At 39.6% G+C, this 15,641-nt stretch overlaps 1 protein-coding gene across 2 annotated transcripts in view; it reads right to left on the bottom strand.

The window, feature by feature from the left end:
- Positions 1-15,641, bottom strand: part of pmepa1 (prostate transmembrane protein, androgen induced 1) — an 82,879-nt gene that overhangs the window by 6,175 nt on the left and 61,063 nt on the right. For both annotated transcript variants that reach the window (XM_031827219.1, XM_031827217.1), the window contains exon 2: positions 11,610-11,764. In XM_031827219.1, coding sequence (XP_031683079.1) covers positions 11,610-11,764 — 155 coding nt within the window. The remainder of the gene's footprint in view (positions 1-11,609; positions 11,765-15,641) is intronic.

Genomic DNA, 15,641 nt, shown 5'->3' on the forward strand with positions numbered 1-15,641 from the left:
ATTTGCACACACTGTATATAGACTTTTTCTATTGTATTATTGACCGTTTGTTTATTCCATGTGTAACTTTGTGTTGTTTGTGTCGCATTGCTTTGCTTCATCTTGGCCAGGTCGCAGTTGTAAAGGAGAACTTGTTCTCAACTAGCCCACCAGGTTAAATAAAGGTGAAAAAATAATAATAATAATAATAAATTAGAGGATTAGAAATCCAAGGCTTAAAATCAAAAAGGTGTCGATGTATGCCAATGACTCAGGTTTTATATTAAGTCCTCAAGCTAGATCACTGCAATGTCTCATTGAAGATCTAGATTTTTCTGGACTCTTTTCTGGACTCTCTGGAATAAAACCATATTACGCATTGGATCTTTAAAAAATACAACTTTTACATTACCCTGCAGTTCACCTATAAAATGAGCTGACGGTGAAGTAGACACACTTGGTATTCATATAACAATAGATATAAATGAGCTCTCTACAATGAATTTCAATAGAAAACTTGCAAGATCCTGCAATTATAGAGAGGTACAGTGGGGCAAAAAAGTATTTAGTCAGCCACCAATTGTGCAAGTTCTCCCACTTAAAAAGATGAGAGGCCTGTAATTTTCATTATAGGTACACTTCAACTATGACAGACAAAATGAGAAGAAAAAGAAATCCAGAAAATCACATTGTAGGATTTTTAAAATTAATTTATTGGCAAATTATGGTGGGAAATAAGTATTTGGTCAATAACAATTGTTTCTAAATATACCCTTTGTTGGCAATGACAGAGGTCAAACGTTTTCTGTAAGTCTTCACAAGGTTTTCACACACTGTTGCTGGTATTTTGGCCCATTCCTCCATGCAGATCTCCTCTAGAGCAGTGATGTTTTGGGGCTGTTGCTGGGCAACACAGACTTTCAACTCCCTCCAAAGATTTGCCAACAAAGGGTATATAACAAAGTATTGAGAAACTTTTGTTATTGACCAAATACTTATTTTCCACCATAATTTGCAAATAAATTTATAAAAAATCCTACAATGTGATTTTCTGGATATTTTTGGATATTTTTTCTCATTTTGTCTGTCATAGTTGAAGTGTACCTATGATGAATATTACAGGCCTCATCTTTTTAAGTGGGAGAACTTGCACAATTGGTGGCTAACTAAATACTTTTTTTGCCCCACTGTATATACACCTCTCTTTATGGAAATATTGCCCTGATTAACTCCTTAGTCATATCTTAGTTTACTCACTTACCTATGGCGCTGCCTACTCCTGGTGATTCATTTTTCAAATCATATGAGCAAAAAATATTACGCTTTATCTGGGATGCTAAACCAGGCAAAATAAAGTGTACCTTATCTATATATTGAATATGAACTGAGTGGGTTGAGATTATTAAATATAAAAGCATCTATTGTTTAAAAATGGCCTTTTTGTCTTTGTGCAGATTGCCACGTCTCATTTTCGATTAATTGAAAATGAAACATTTTTCAAAGTCTCTCTCTTTTTCAAACAAGCATCGCAGAGCTGGCTACAATTCCAAATTAATTCCCTTGAAAAGATAGAACAAAAATTACAACAAATATTATGGCTGACCACAAATGTGCTGGTTGATAAAAGACCTGTGTTTATGAATGTTTGAGGGTATTTTGTTTTTAAATTATATTGTAAATTGGAATGGTAGAGTTGTCTTTCATGGAGTTATTAGAATTGTATGGGAAGGTCTGCTCAATCCAAGATTACAACCAATTGATTACATCATTACCCCAAAACTAGGCAGGTGCCAGCGGGAGGAGGTAGGGGAATGGTCATCCAGAAGCGGCGCTCCTAGTGGCTGGGGACTTTAATGCAGGCAAACTTAACTAATTTCTAACAGCATGACACATGTGCAACCAGATGAAAAAAAACTGTAGACAACCTTTACTCCACACACAGGAAAGCATACAAAGCTCTCCCTCGTCCTCCATTTGGCAAATCTGACCATAATTCCATCCTCTTGATTCCTGTTTATAAGCAAAAACTAAAGCAGGAAGTACCTGTGACTCGTTCAATTCTGAAGTGGTCAGATGACGTGGAAGTTACGCTACAGGACTGTTTTGCTAGCACAGACTAGAATACATTCCGGGATTCATCCAAAGACATCGAGGAGTATACCACCTCAGTCATCGGCTTCATCAATAAGTGCATTGACAACATCGTCCCCCCAGTGATCGTACCTACAAATCTCAACCAGAAGCCATGGATTACAGGCAACATCCACATCGAGCTAAAGGCTAGAGCTGATGCTTTCAAGGAGCGGGACACTAATCCGGACGCTTATAAGATATCCCGCTATGCCCTCAGACGAACCATCAAACAAGCAAAGTGTCAATACAGGATTAAGTTAGAACCCTACAACACCGGATCTGATGATAGCAAAAAGCTTGGAGCACCTTAAATTAAATTCTGGGGAAAAAGGCAAACTCAGCTCCATCATTCATTGAAACAGATGGCTAATTCATCACAAAACCAACTGATATTGCCAACTACTTTAAAGATTTTTTTCATTGGCAAGATTAGCAAATTTAGGCATAACATGCCAGCAACAAATGTTGACACTACACATCCAAGTATAACTAACAAAATTATGAAATACAAGCAGTGTAATTTTTTAATCCGTATAGTTAGTGTGGAAGAGGTGAAAAATTTATTGTTGTCTATCAACAATGACAAGCCACCGGGGTCTGATAACTTGGATGGAAAATCACTGAGGATAATAGAAGATGATACTGCCACTCCTATTTGCCACATCTTCAATTTAAGCCTACTAGAAAGTGTGTGCCCTCAGGCTTAGAGGGAAGCAAAAGTCATTCTGCTACCTAAGAATAGTAAGGCCACCTTTACTGGAAAAAATGGTGTTTGACCAGATACAATGCTATTTTACAGTAAACAAATTGACAACAAACTTTCAGCATGCTTATAGAGGAGGACATTAACAAGCACAGCACTTACACAAATGACTGATGATTGGCTGAGAGAAATTGACGATAAAAAGATTGTGGGGGCTGTTTTGTTTCAGTGCGGCCTTTGACATTATGGATCATAGTCTGCTGCTGGCAAACCTTGTGTTATGGCTTTACACCCCCTGCTATATTGTGGATAAAGAGTTACCTGTCTAACAGAACACAGAGGGTGTTCTTTAATGGAAGCCTCTCCAACATAATCCAGGTAGAATCAGGAATTCCCCAAGGCAGCTGTCTAGGCCCATTACTTTTTTCAATCTTTACTAATGAATTTCCACTGGCTTTGAGAAAAGCCAGAGTGTCTATGTGGAATACTCAACACTATACATGTCAGCTCTTACAGCAACTGAAATGCCTGAAACACTTAAAGAGTTGCAGTTAGCTTCAGAGTGGGTGGCAAGGAATAAGTTTGTCCTAAATAGTTCTAAAACTAAAAGCATTGTATTTGGGACAAATCATTCACTAAACCTCAACTACATCTTGTAATAAATAATGTAGAAATTGAGCTAAATTGCTTGGAGTTACCCTGGATTGTAAACTGTCATGGTCAAAACATATTGATACAACAGTAGCTAAGATGGGGAGAAGTATGTCCATGATAAGGCACTGCTCTTGACACCACTGTCAACAAGGCAGGTCCTACAGGCCCTAGTTTTGTCACACCTGGACTACTGTTCAGTCGTGAAGTCAGGTACCACAAAGAGGAACCCCGGAGAACTACAATTGGTTTAGAACAGGGCAGCATGGCTGGCCCTTAAAATGTACACAGAGCTACCATTAATAATATGCATGTAAATCTCCCATAGCTCAAAGTGGAGGGGAGATTAACTTCATGACTACTTGTTTTTGTAAGAAGTGTTGACATGTTGAATGCACTGAGGTGTCTGTTTAAGCTACTAGCACACAGCTAGTACACCCATGCATACCCCACAAGACATGCCATCAAAGGTCTCACAATCCCAAAGTCAAGAACAGACTATGGGAGGCGCACAGTACTACATAGAGCCATGGCTACATGGAACATCTTTTCCCCCTCAGGAGACTGAAAATATTTGGCATGGGTCCCCAGATCCTCAAAAAGTTCTACAGCTGCACCATTGAGAGCATCCTGACCAGATGCATCACCGCCTGGTATGGCAACTGCTCGGCATCTGACCGTAAGGCGCTAGAGAGGGTAGTGCGTACGGCCCAGTATATCACTGGGGCCAAGCTTCCTGAAATCCAGGACCTATATACTAGGCGGTGTCAGAGGAAGGCCCAAAAAATGGTCCAAGACTCCAGTCACCAAAGTCATAGACTGTCCTCTCTGCTACCACACGGCAAGCGGTACCGGAGCACCAACTCTAGGACCAAAAGGCTCCTTAACAGCTTCTACCCCCAAGCCATAAGACTATTGAACAATGAATCAAATGGCCCGCCGGACTATTTACATTGACCACCCCCTTTGTTTTCACACTGCTGCTACTCACTGTTTATTATCTATGCATAGTCACTTTACAAATGACCTCGATACCCCTGCAATGATTAGGTACCGGTACCCCCTGTATATAGCGTCATTATTGTTTTGTACATTTGTGTTACTTTTGGATTGATTCGATGTTTTAACTCTATTTCTTGAACTGCATTGTTGGTTAGGGGCTTGCAAGTAAGCATTTCATGGTAATGTTGTATTCGGCTCATGTGACAAATAACATTTGATTAGAACTGGTCTGGCTTAGAACTGGTCTGTCTGCCTATAAAGGATCAAAACGGGCAGAGGAATAAAAATAGCATAAATAGGAATACCAGTTTCATTTGAGGACAAGGATGTTGACAGCTGTGCCATAAGGATTGCTAAATAGTTGGGAAGAGATTTTTGATGTACCGATTCCATGGTACAGGGTGTATGAGTTGATATACACTGCTCCAAAAAATAAAGGGAACACTAAAATAACACATCCTAGATCTGAATGAATGAAATATTCTTATTAAATACTTTTTTCTTTACATAGTTGAATGTGCTGACAACAAAATCACACAAAAATGATCAATGGAAATCAAATTTATCAACCCATGGAGGTCTGGATTTGGAGTCACACTCAAAATTAAAGTGGAAAACCACACTACAGGCTGATCCGACTTTGATGTAATGTCCTTAAAACAAGTCAAAATGAGGCTCAGTAGTGTGTGTGGCCTCCACGTGCCTGTATGACCTCCCTACAACGCCTGGGTATGCTCCTGATGAGGTGGAGGATGGTCTCCTGAGGGATCTCCTCCCAGACCTGGACTAAAGCATCAGCCAACTCCTGGACAGTCTGTGGTGCAACGTGGCGTTGATGGATGGAGCGAGACATGATGTCCCAGATGTGCTCAATTGGATTCAGGTCTGGGGAACAGGCGGGCCAGTCCATAGCATCAATGCCTTCCTCTTGCAGGAACTGCTGACATACTCCTGCCACATGAGGTCTAGCATTGTCTTGCATTAGGAGGAACCCAGGGCCAACCGCACCAGCATATGGTCTCACAAGGGGTCTGAGGATCTCATCTCGGTACCTAATGGCAGTCAGGCTACCTCTGGCGAGCACATGGAGGGTTGAGCGGCCCCCCAAAGAAATACCACCTCACACCATGACTGACCCACCGCCAAACCGGTCATGCTGGAGGATGTTGCAGGCAGCAGAACGTTCTCCACGGCGTCTCCAGACTCTGTCACATGTGCTCAGTGTGAACCTGCTTTCATCTGTGAAGAGCACAGGGCGCCAGTGGCGAATTTGCCAATCTTGGTGTTCTCTGGCAAATGCCAAACATCCTGCACGGTGTTGGGCTGTAAGCACAACCTCCACCTGTGAACGTCAAGCCCTCATACCACCGTCATGGAGTCTGCTTCTGACCGTTTGAGCAGACACATGCACATTTGTGGCCTGCTGGAGGTCATTTTGCAGGGCTCTGGCAGTGCTCCTCCTGCTCCTCCTTGCACAAAGGCGGAGGTAGCGGTCCTGCTGCTGGGTTGTTGCCCTCCTACGGCCTCCTCCACGTCTCCTGATGTACTGGCCTGTCTCCTGGTAGCGCCTCCATGCTCTGGACACTACGCTGACAGACACAGCAAACCTTCTTGCCACAGCTCGCATTGATGTGCCATCCTGGATGAGCTGCACTACCTGAGCCACTTGTGTGGGTTGTAGACTCCGTCTCATGCTACCACTAGAGTGAAAGCACCGCCAGCATTCAAAAGTGACCAAAACATCAGCCAGGAAGCACAGGAACTACGAAGTGGTCTGTGGTCACCACCTGCAGAACCACTCCTTTATTGGGGGTGTCTTGCTAATTGCCTATAATTTCCACCTGTTGTCTTTTCCATTTGCACAACAGCATGTGAAATGTATTGTCAATCAGTGTTGCTTCCTAAGTGGACAGTTTGATTTCACAGAAGTGTGATTGACTTGGAGTTACATTGTGTTGTTTATGTGTTCCCTTTATTTTTTTGAGCAGTGTATGATGTTGCTATGGATGGTTACAATGTGTTTAGGGATGATAGGAAAGGCAAAGGTGGTGGTGTTGCTATTTACACAAATAATCTTATTTTTGTGTCTTTGTTAAAGGCTACTTCCAGTCCTAAACAATTTGAATTGTTGGCTTTAAATCTGCATTTGTGTTTCAACTCAAGAAAAACAGTTATAGAAATCTATCATCCACCTTCCGCCAAAAAAATGTGTACTAAACAAACTCACTGACCTAATTGCCATTTCGATTACACCGGAGGTGTTGATTGCTGGAGATTTTAATCTTGCATGGATAACGCAGGATTCTGATTGTCTAAATGATTTTTGTACTAATATAAATTTGACCCAGCTGATTACAAAGCCCACTCATCCAAACTTAAAGGACCCTACAAAGTCGACTTTGATTGACCTCATATTTACAAACACTGCAGAGAAATACGCTGGGAGTGGGGTATTTGCTTTGGATATTAGTGACCACTGTCCTATTGCATATGTCAGGGATATATGGACGCCTTGATCCAAACCTTGTTTTATCAACAAGATCAATTTTAAACATTTTAATGAACAGGCCTTTTTTGTGACCTTTATTTTGGTGACTTTGATTGTATTGCATCTATACCTGACCCAGAGTTGGCTCTTAATCACTTCTCAAATGTTTTCAACCACTTCTCAAATGTTTTCAATTGTATTGTAGATTAACATGCTCCCTTAAAAAAAATGAATTAAAAAAATTGAATCTTGCCCGTGGTTCAGTCCAGAGCTATCTGAAGTCATACACAACAGAGATGCTGCCTGGGCCAAAGCTAGATTCACAGACTCCCAGACACAGACTGGCAGTCTTTTAGGCGGTCGAGAAATCTGTGTGTAAAACAAGTTAAAAAAGCAAAATCTGATTATTATGTTAATATACTATCTGAATGTACCGGGAACCCAGCTAAATTTTGAAAAGCTGTTAAATGACTGAAGAGTTGTATCCCCTCTTCTCTCCCCCAATAAATAAATTTTGATTCTGGCCCTATTACTGACTAAATTGATATCATGAATGCATTTAATCACCATTTTATCTCTGCAGGCTTTATATTTGAATATATTTCAAAGCCAGCTCTTGAAAAGAGTCGTTTGGATATAGATGGTGAAAATCTATTGAATGATACTGAAAATGCGTTTTTCAGTTTTTTTTGTTAACATTATACCTCCAAAAATCCACAGGGGCTAATAATTTGGATCCTGGTCTGCTTAAGTGTGCAGCACCCCTTATTGCTGGCTCAGTAGCCCACATTTTCAATTTAACATTATCAGGAAGTATTCCAAAAGCTTGGAAATCCACACGTTCTGCCACTCCATAAGGGTGGTGATGCAAATGATCTTGAAAACTATCGCCCCATTTCAAGACTACCTTGTTAAACTACAATTCTTGAATCCTTGGTTAATGTACAACTTCATCATTTTTATCTGATAATTGTATTCTTAATATAAACCAATCAGGGTTTAGGCCTGGGCATAGTACTACCACAGCAACCACACTAGTTGCTAATGATCTTGTCAATGCCTTGGATGTTAAAAAGAGCTGTGCTGCCTTGTTTATTGATTTGTCAAAGGCGTTCGACACTGTTGATCATTCTGTTTTGCTGAAGAAATTATCAAGAGTAGGCCTGGGATATACAGCCTGTTTATGGTTTCAGAATTATCCTAGCGACAGAACTCAGGCCATCTTGATAGGTGGGGTTAAATCAGAATTTCTTGAGAGGGTTCAATTTTGGGTCCATTATTGTTCACTTTGTTAGTTATTTTAGCATTCATCTCTGTGCAGATGACAGTTTTGTATTCCTGTGCTTTCTCAGTGCAGCAGGCCATTTTTGAACTTCTGCATGACTTTGATTCAATTCAGAATTCACTTACAGACCTTAAATTAGTGTTAAATACAAGTAACAACCAAGCTCATGCTGTTCTCTAGGTCACGAAATGTTGACCGGGAGAACCTGCATATTTGTGCTATAAATGGAGCCCAAATTGAGCTTGTTTCTCAATATAAGTACCTAGGTGTCTGGATTGATGACAAATTATCCTTCCTAACGCATATAACAAATCTGACTAAGAAGCTAAGTTCCAAGATATATTTTTTTATATCGAAATAAATCATGCCTTAGTATTAAAAATAGGAGAAATATTGTTAAAGCAACGCTTCTCCCTGTATTGAAATTTTGGTGAAATTGTTTACATGCATAAGGCAACCTCTGTTTTAATACCCTTGGACGCAGTCTACCATTGTGCAATATGTTTTATCACAGGGACAATTTCAGGACTCATCATTGTAGTCTATATACAAATGTGGGATGGGCCTCACTGTCTGTAAGAAGAGAGCTGAATTCTCATTTACAAAGTAATCTTACAGAAACTCCCTCCATATGTAACTTCATTAATTAAGATAAGAATAATAAGTTACCAAACCCGTTCACAGGAATGGATAACACTAGAGATCCCTTCAGTCTCCACAGACATAGGAAAATCCGCATTTAGTTTTTTGCACCTAATTTATGGAACAATATGCAGAGTTCACTGCAGCTAGATGTACTGGTGCCACTCAGGTAGTTTAAATTATTGATTGAGAACCTCTATGTAGTTGAATGTGATTGCTTTTATTAAATGTTTATTTTTGTTAATTGCGTGCTGAATTATATTGTTTTATACACGTGTATGTTTTAATATTCTGTTTTTATTGTAATGTGTACAGGCCTCTCTTGTAAAATATGTTTAATCTCAATGTGACTCCCTGTTGAAATCAAGGTTAAATAAAAACAAGATTCAAGACATCGTGCTTTTTAGCTAAAATTATTATACAGAATTCTTGCCACCAATAAAATGTTGAATATTTGGGGCATGCAATCATTGCAGCTCTGCAGATTTTGTTGTAAAATTATTGTACAGAATTCTTGCCACCAACAAAATGTTGAATTATTTGTGGCTTGCAATCATTGCAGCGCTGCAGATTTTGTTGTAAGGATACAGAATCAATATACCATTTGTTTTGGTATTGCCCTCAGGTAGCCTGTTTCTGGTCTCCGGTTCAGGAATGGCTGAAAATGCATAACATTGATCGAAAATTTACCCTAGAAATAGTATTGTAGGGAGATCTGGAGAGACCTGGTCAGTCAATCACTAATATACTAATACTCTTAGTTAAAATATTTATCTTCAACTCATAATCTGTGGATTCTGTTCGATTTAATAGATTCAAATTGTATGTTAAAACACTACAGCATAGTTGAAAGATATATGGTGCGTAGAAATCAAAAGAGGGTGGCCAGCAGAGATCGGTGGGATGGGCTGAAGGAAGCTGGGGGTTGGGATGTGGAATTGGAGACAAGTGAGAGTGTTCAAATTAAGGTGTTCCTAATGTTTGGTATACTCAGTATATTATATACCGATTATACAGTTGAAGTCAGAAGTTTACACACACTTTAGCCAAATACATTTAAACTCCGTTTTTCACAATTCCTGACATTTATTCCCAGTAAAAATTCCTCATCTTAGGTCAGTTAGACCCATTTACGACCAAGCTTTAACTTCCTGACTGATGTCTTGAGATGTTGCTTCGATATATTCACGTAATTTTCATGCCTCATGATGCCATCTATTTTGTGAAGTGCACCAGTCCCTCAAGCAGCAAAGCACTCCCACAACATGATGCTGCCACCCCCGTGCTTCATGGTTGGAATGGTGTTCTTTGGCTTGCAAGACTACCCCTTTTTCCTCCAAACATAATGGTAATTATGGCCAAACAGTTCTATTTTTGTTTCATCAGACCAGAGGACATTTCTCCAAAAAGTACCATCTTTGTCCCCATGTGCAGTTGCAAACCGTAGTCTGGCTTTTTTATGGCGGTTTTGGAGCAGTGGCTTCTTCCTTGCTGTGCGGCTTTTCAGGTTATGTTGATATAAGACTCGTTTTACTGTGGATACAGATACTTTTGTACCCGTTTCCTCCAGCATCTTCACAAGATCCTTTGCTGTTATTCTGGGATTGATTTGCACTTTTGCACCAAAGTACATTAATCTCTAGGAGACAGAATGCATCTCCGTCCTGAGCAGTATGATGGCTGCGTGGTCCCATGGTGTTTATACTTACGTACTATTGTTTGTACAGATGAACATGGTGGACTTGTGTAGGTCTACAATTTTTTTCTGAGGTCATGGCTGATTTATTTAGATTTTCTCATGATGTCAAGCAAAGAGCCACTGAGTTTGAGGGTAGGCCTTGAAATACATCCACAGGTACAACTCCAATTGACTCAAATGATGTCAATTGATGTCAATTGGAGTTGTAGCAGAAGCTGTTTAAAGGCACTGTCAACTTAGTGTATGTAAACGTCTTACCCACTGGAATTGTAATACGGTGAATTATAAGTGAAATAATCTGTCTAAACAATTGTTGGAAAAATTACTTGTGTCAAGTAGATGCTCTAAATCGACTTGCCAAAACTACAGTTTGTTAACAAGAAATGTGTGTATTTAAACTTCCGACTTCAAATGTATATTATCTTTTCTGCATACTTTATATCTGATATAGTTATTTAAATATGCACTATTGCCATTTCCTGGTTGCAAAAAATGTAATCGTTTTAGTTTATGTGACAAAACATGTAAGATTGTGCAATGATTATCTACACTGCTGTGAAATATATTTTCCACAACCAAAAATATTGTGTTTAAAGCTGGTGTAGAAAACCAAAAGCATAGAAGTAGCACACACAGAACACATCTACAGCTTCTTAGAATGGCTTTCAATGAGAATGACACATTTCTATGTGAATTTGGCCAGGTTGCCCAAAAAGTTACATATTGCAGCTTTAAGTTAACACTGAAAGTGGTGTCCATCCGGAAAATGTGCAATGCACCAAAATGTGTATCCCGCGACCTTTATCTCTTTCCCTGCCTTGACCCACAAGTGGGTCCCAACCCACAGTTTGGGAAGCACTGGTTAAGGCTGCATACTGGTCTGTGTGGCGGCTGTCAAGTAAAGTATATTCCCTGGTCAGTGAGATGTAATTATCAAGTACTTATAGGGCTGTAAAATAGTCTACACCCTTGTCTGTGTGATGGCTGTAAAGTAGACTCCCCACCCTGGTCAGTGTAGAGTACTTACTGAGGCCAGCGGTAGTTGGCGCCTGCGAGCCTGGCTGTGCCTGGAGATGAAGGAGCGTGCTGACAGGCGGTAGTGGTTGAGCAGGCATGTGATCACCACCACCATCACCATCATCACCACCACAATCACCAGGATCTGCACAAACTCCAACTGGGCTGGAGAGAGAAGGGAGAGGTTAGAGCTAGTGGAAGAGTGGAATACTTGATTGTATCACCTAAGCTTCATCAACATATCATCAAGTGAGAGGATACTATGTATTGGACCTTCTTTTAGTCTAGCTCCGGTTATTATATTGGATGTGCGTGAAACTCCCTTCATCGAAATTTGAAGAACCCAAGAGGACAGATAGGAGGATATGTACATTGCACAGTTTATTGGGAAAGGGTGTTTGGGACATTTTGGGACCATGGTAATTGAAGACAACTTAGTCCGATGTTACGAAAAGCAACTTGCATAGGTCTACAGTGCATTCCGAAAGTATTCAGACCCCGTGACTTTTCCACATTGTTACGTTACAGCCTTGTTCTAAAATGTATTAAACTTTTTATTTTCTTCTCATCAATCTACACACAATACCCCATAATGACAAAGTAAAAACTGGTTTGTAGAAATGTTTGCAAATTTGTAAAAAATAAAAATAAAAAATGAAATATTACATTTACATAAGTATTCAGACCTGATACTCAGTACTTTGTTGAAGCACCTTTGGCAGCGATTACAGTCTCGAGTCGTCTTGGGTATGACACCACAAGCTTGGCATACCTGTATTTGGAGAGTTTCTCCAAATCTTCTCTGCAGATCCTCTCAAGCTTTGTCATACCCAGAGATGTTAGATTGGGTTCAAATCCGACTTTTCCCGAAGCCACTCCTGCATTGTCTAGGCTGTGTGCTTAGGGTCATTGTCTTATTGGAAGGTGAACCTTCGCCCTAATCGGAGGTTCTGAGCACTCTGGAGAAGGTTTTCATCAAGGATCTCTATGTACTTTTCTCCATTCAACCCTGACAAGTCTCCCAGTTCCTGCTGCTGAAAAACATCCCCACAGCATGATGCTGCCACCACCATGCTTCATTGTAGGGATGGTGCCATGTTTTCTCCAGACGTGATGCTTGGCATTCAGGACAAAGAGTTCAATCTTGGTTTCATCAGACCAGAGGTGTGTGCCTTTGAAAATCATGTCCAATCAATTGAATTTACCACAGGTGGACTCCAAGTTGTAGAAACATCTCAACGATTATGAATGGAAACAGGATGCACCTGAGCTCAATTTCGAGTCTCATAGCAATGGGTCTGAATACTTATGTAAATAAGGTATCTGTTTTTTATTATTTTAATACATTTACAAAAATGTATTAAAACCTGTATTCCCTTAGTCATTATGGGGTGTTATGTGTAGATTAATGAGAAAAAATATATATTTGTATCCATTTTAGAATAAGGCTGTAACGTAACAAAATGTGGAAAAGTCGAGGGGTCTGAATGCTTTCCGAATGCACTGCATGTTTGGTAACCCTTCATTTTACAGCCCGGTAATTATTAGACAATAACTAGATAAATACAAAAAGTAAATACATGGTAACTATTTGGTCTAAAATGTACTTATTAGGTACCAAACAAGTACGTACTACATACTTACTTAGTAAATACAAAGTAGCAAAATGTAATTATATAATAGTCCTCTAAATTCCCAAAGGTTAGTATTGAGGACCTTATACTTATAAGGTCCTCAATACTAACCTTTGGCTAAAAGGGGACTGCTATATAATTCAATTGAGTTATTTTTCATTTCATATGTAGTACTTCCTTGCTTGGTTCCTAGTAAGTATGTTTGGGTAGAGCTGGGATGAGAAAGCAAAAATTAACGACACCGACATTGCCCTCCTCCTACCGAAGCATTTGGCTTTGGTCAGTAATATTGCGTGATTTTGCTAAACAATGTTCCTGACATTTTCTTTGTTCTAAAACCATTATTTTTGATCAACAGTAATAGCCTATGCATTATGTTGATTCCATCTATGAAAGTATCCGCCTGTCCCTGTTTCACTGTGGGCTGCCCTCTCACGACTGTGCGCACGGAGGAGGGAGAGATGCATTCTGATAAACACAAGCATATGACCATTACTCAAAATGCAATTGCAAGAAAAATACACTTTTCTTGTTACATAAGAGGAGAGTGTCACAGCTGTCTGAGTAAATAATGTATTTCTCACCTCTCAATATTGAGTTCATGGCACCACTTTCCAACCGGAGTAGGCTACGTAGTATGATTTTGATGCGCCCGCAGTGCCGAGTGGAACATGCCATTTGCACTGAATAGGCCCACATCAAGTAGCTTAGGCCTAGCACTGGAATGTTTTGTAGGACATTACATTTACTGATAAATTAATCAATTAGCGTACATGGCTATCTAGCAACAAGATCTTAGAGTTAGAAAGTGTTTTGAGTTCCCACTTTCTCAGGTGGTAAATAGGCTAATATAGCCTATGCCAATAGGCCCATGCACAAAGTGGTCTGCAAATTAATCTCTGAAGAGCCCCAAAAATAATTTGATCATTCTGGATCCTATTTTGACAGGTTGCACATCAACATTGCAATGATGCATTCCTGGGATATGTTGAAATAGCTCACTTTTTAATAACATAGCATACCATCTCAGTTGTCTTACTTGGCATAAAAATAAATCCTGCTGCATATATTTATTTTATTGATGGATTTACCTTTAGAGTAAAATAGTTACATTTATCTCTATATAACTTTTTGTCCATATCACCAAGCTATATATTTGGGACCAATATTGTGAAAATTATTTTGAAACATACCCTTAGTATTCGTAACATCTCTTAAAAGTAGGCACATATATCCTACTCAATAGAAAAGCCAAACAGGAACTATTTTAAGTACCACATCATCAATGATATGCAAGACATCTCAAGTATTATGACAGGTATGTTGTCATTGATGACAACTTATACTGTCATCATGACTGGCTGCTTCCAGTCTTATGTCATGTTTGAAAATTACCACCATAGCGCACCACGTGTGAGCGTGTAGTAAAATGAGTAGAGTTATTGGTCAGCTCAGAGGCTCTATTGATTCCGAGACGACGGGAGATCTTTTCCCAGAAGAGTTCACAACAGTGTCGAGGTAGACAGAGCAATCTTTGTTTGGAGCCAGGGCAGGACAACCTGACCTTCCCCTCCCCCACGTGACCCTGGCAGACGGAGCACACAAACAGACCCAGAAGCAGACAGAGACATACAAATGCAGGACTCCGCGCACACACACACTTTCTAACTCAGACATAATTTGTGTTCTTCTCACACTTCAACCGGCAGAGAGAGAGAAAGTTCACGGACAGCCCCACATAAAAAATCCAGCAGGGACTTTTGCCCCAAGCAACAACTCAAACCAAACACAGACAGTCTAACTGAGCAGATAAGCAAAGCATAAGCTAACACAGTAGCTTCCTCTGTGAAACAGCCTAAGGTAATTTCCATGTAAAAGCACCAACATATGAAGTTCATACGAGCATATCAAATTATGTGACAAAATAAAGCTGAGTCTATATTTTGGGGAAATGAAGGCATAGATACAAATTTCTACTATTACCCGTCTTACAAATTAATTAAATGGCTTTGATTTTTGTTCAAACAGATTGAAAAAGCTTCTTAGAAAACACCTACCAGAAAATAGGCATTACAATTCATCAAAACACAATCATGTTGAAGTAAAGACCCCTGCCAGCTAATATCACCACTTATACTTTGTTTTGGAGAAATTATTTGCCATCTGTAAATTTAAGCCACATTGCCTTGTAACTTGTCATTATGTTACAGCTTGAATTCAACATGGATTAAATATAATTTTTTCTCCATCACTCATCTACACACAATACCCCATAATTACAAAGTAAAAAAAATAAAAAATTAAAAAATAATCAAATTAAATCGCTTTAACATAACTATTCACACCCCTGAGTCAAAACACGTTAGAATCACCTTTGGCAATGATTACAGCTGTGAGTCTTTCTGGGT

This window comes from Oncorhynchus kisutch, linkage group LG1, assembly GCF_002021735.2.
Source record: "Oncorhynchus kisutch isolate 150728-3 linkage group LG1, Okis_V2, whole genome shotgun sequence".
NCBI classification, from domain to species: domain Eukaryota; kingdom Metazoa; phylum Chordata; class Actinopteri; order Salmoniformes; family Salmonidae; genus Oncorhynchus; species Oncorhynchus kisutch.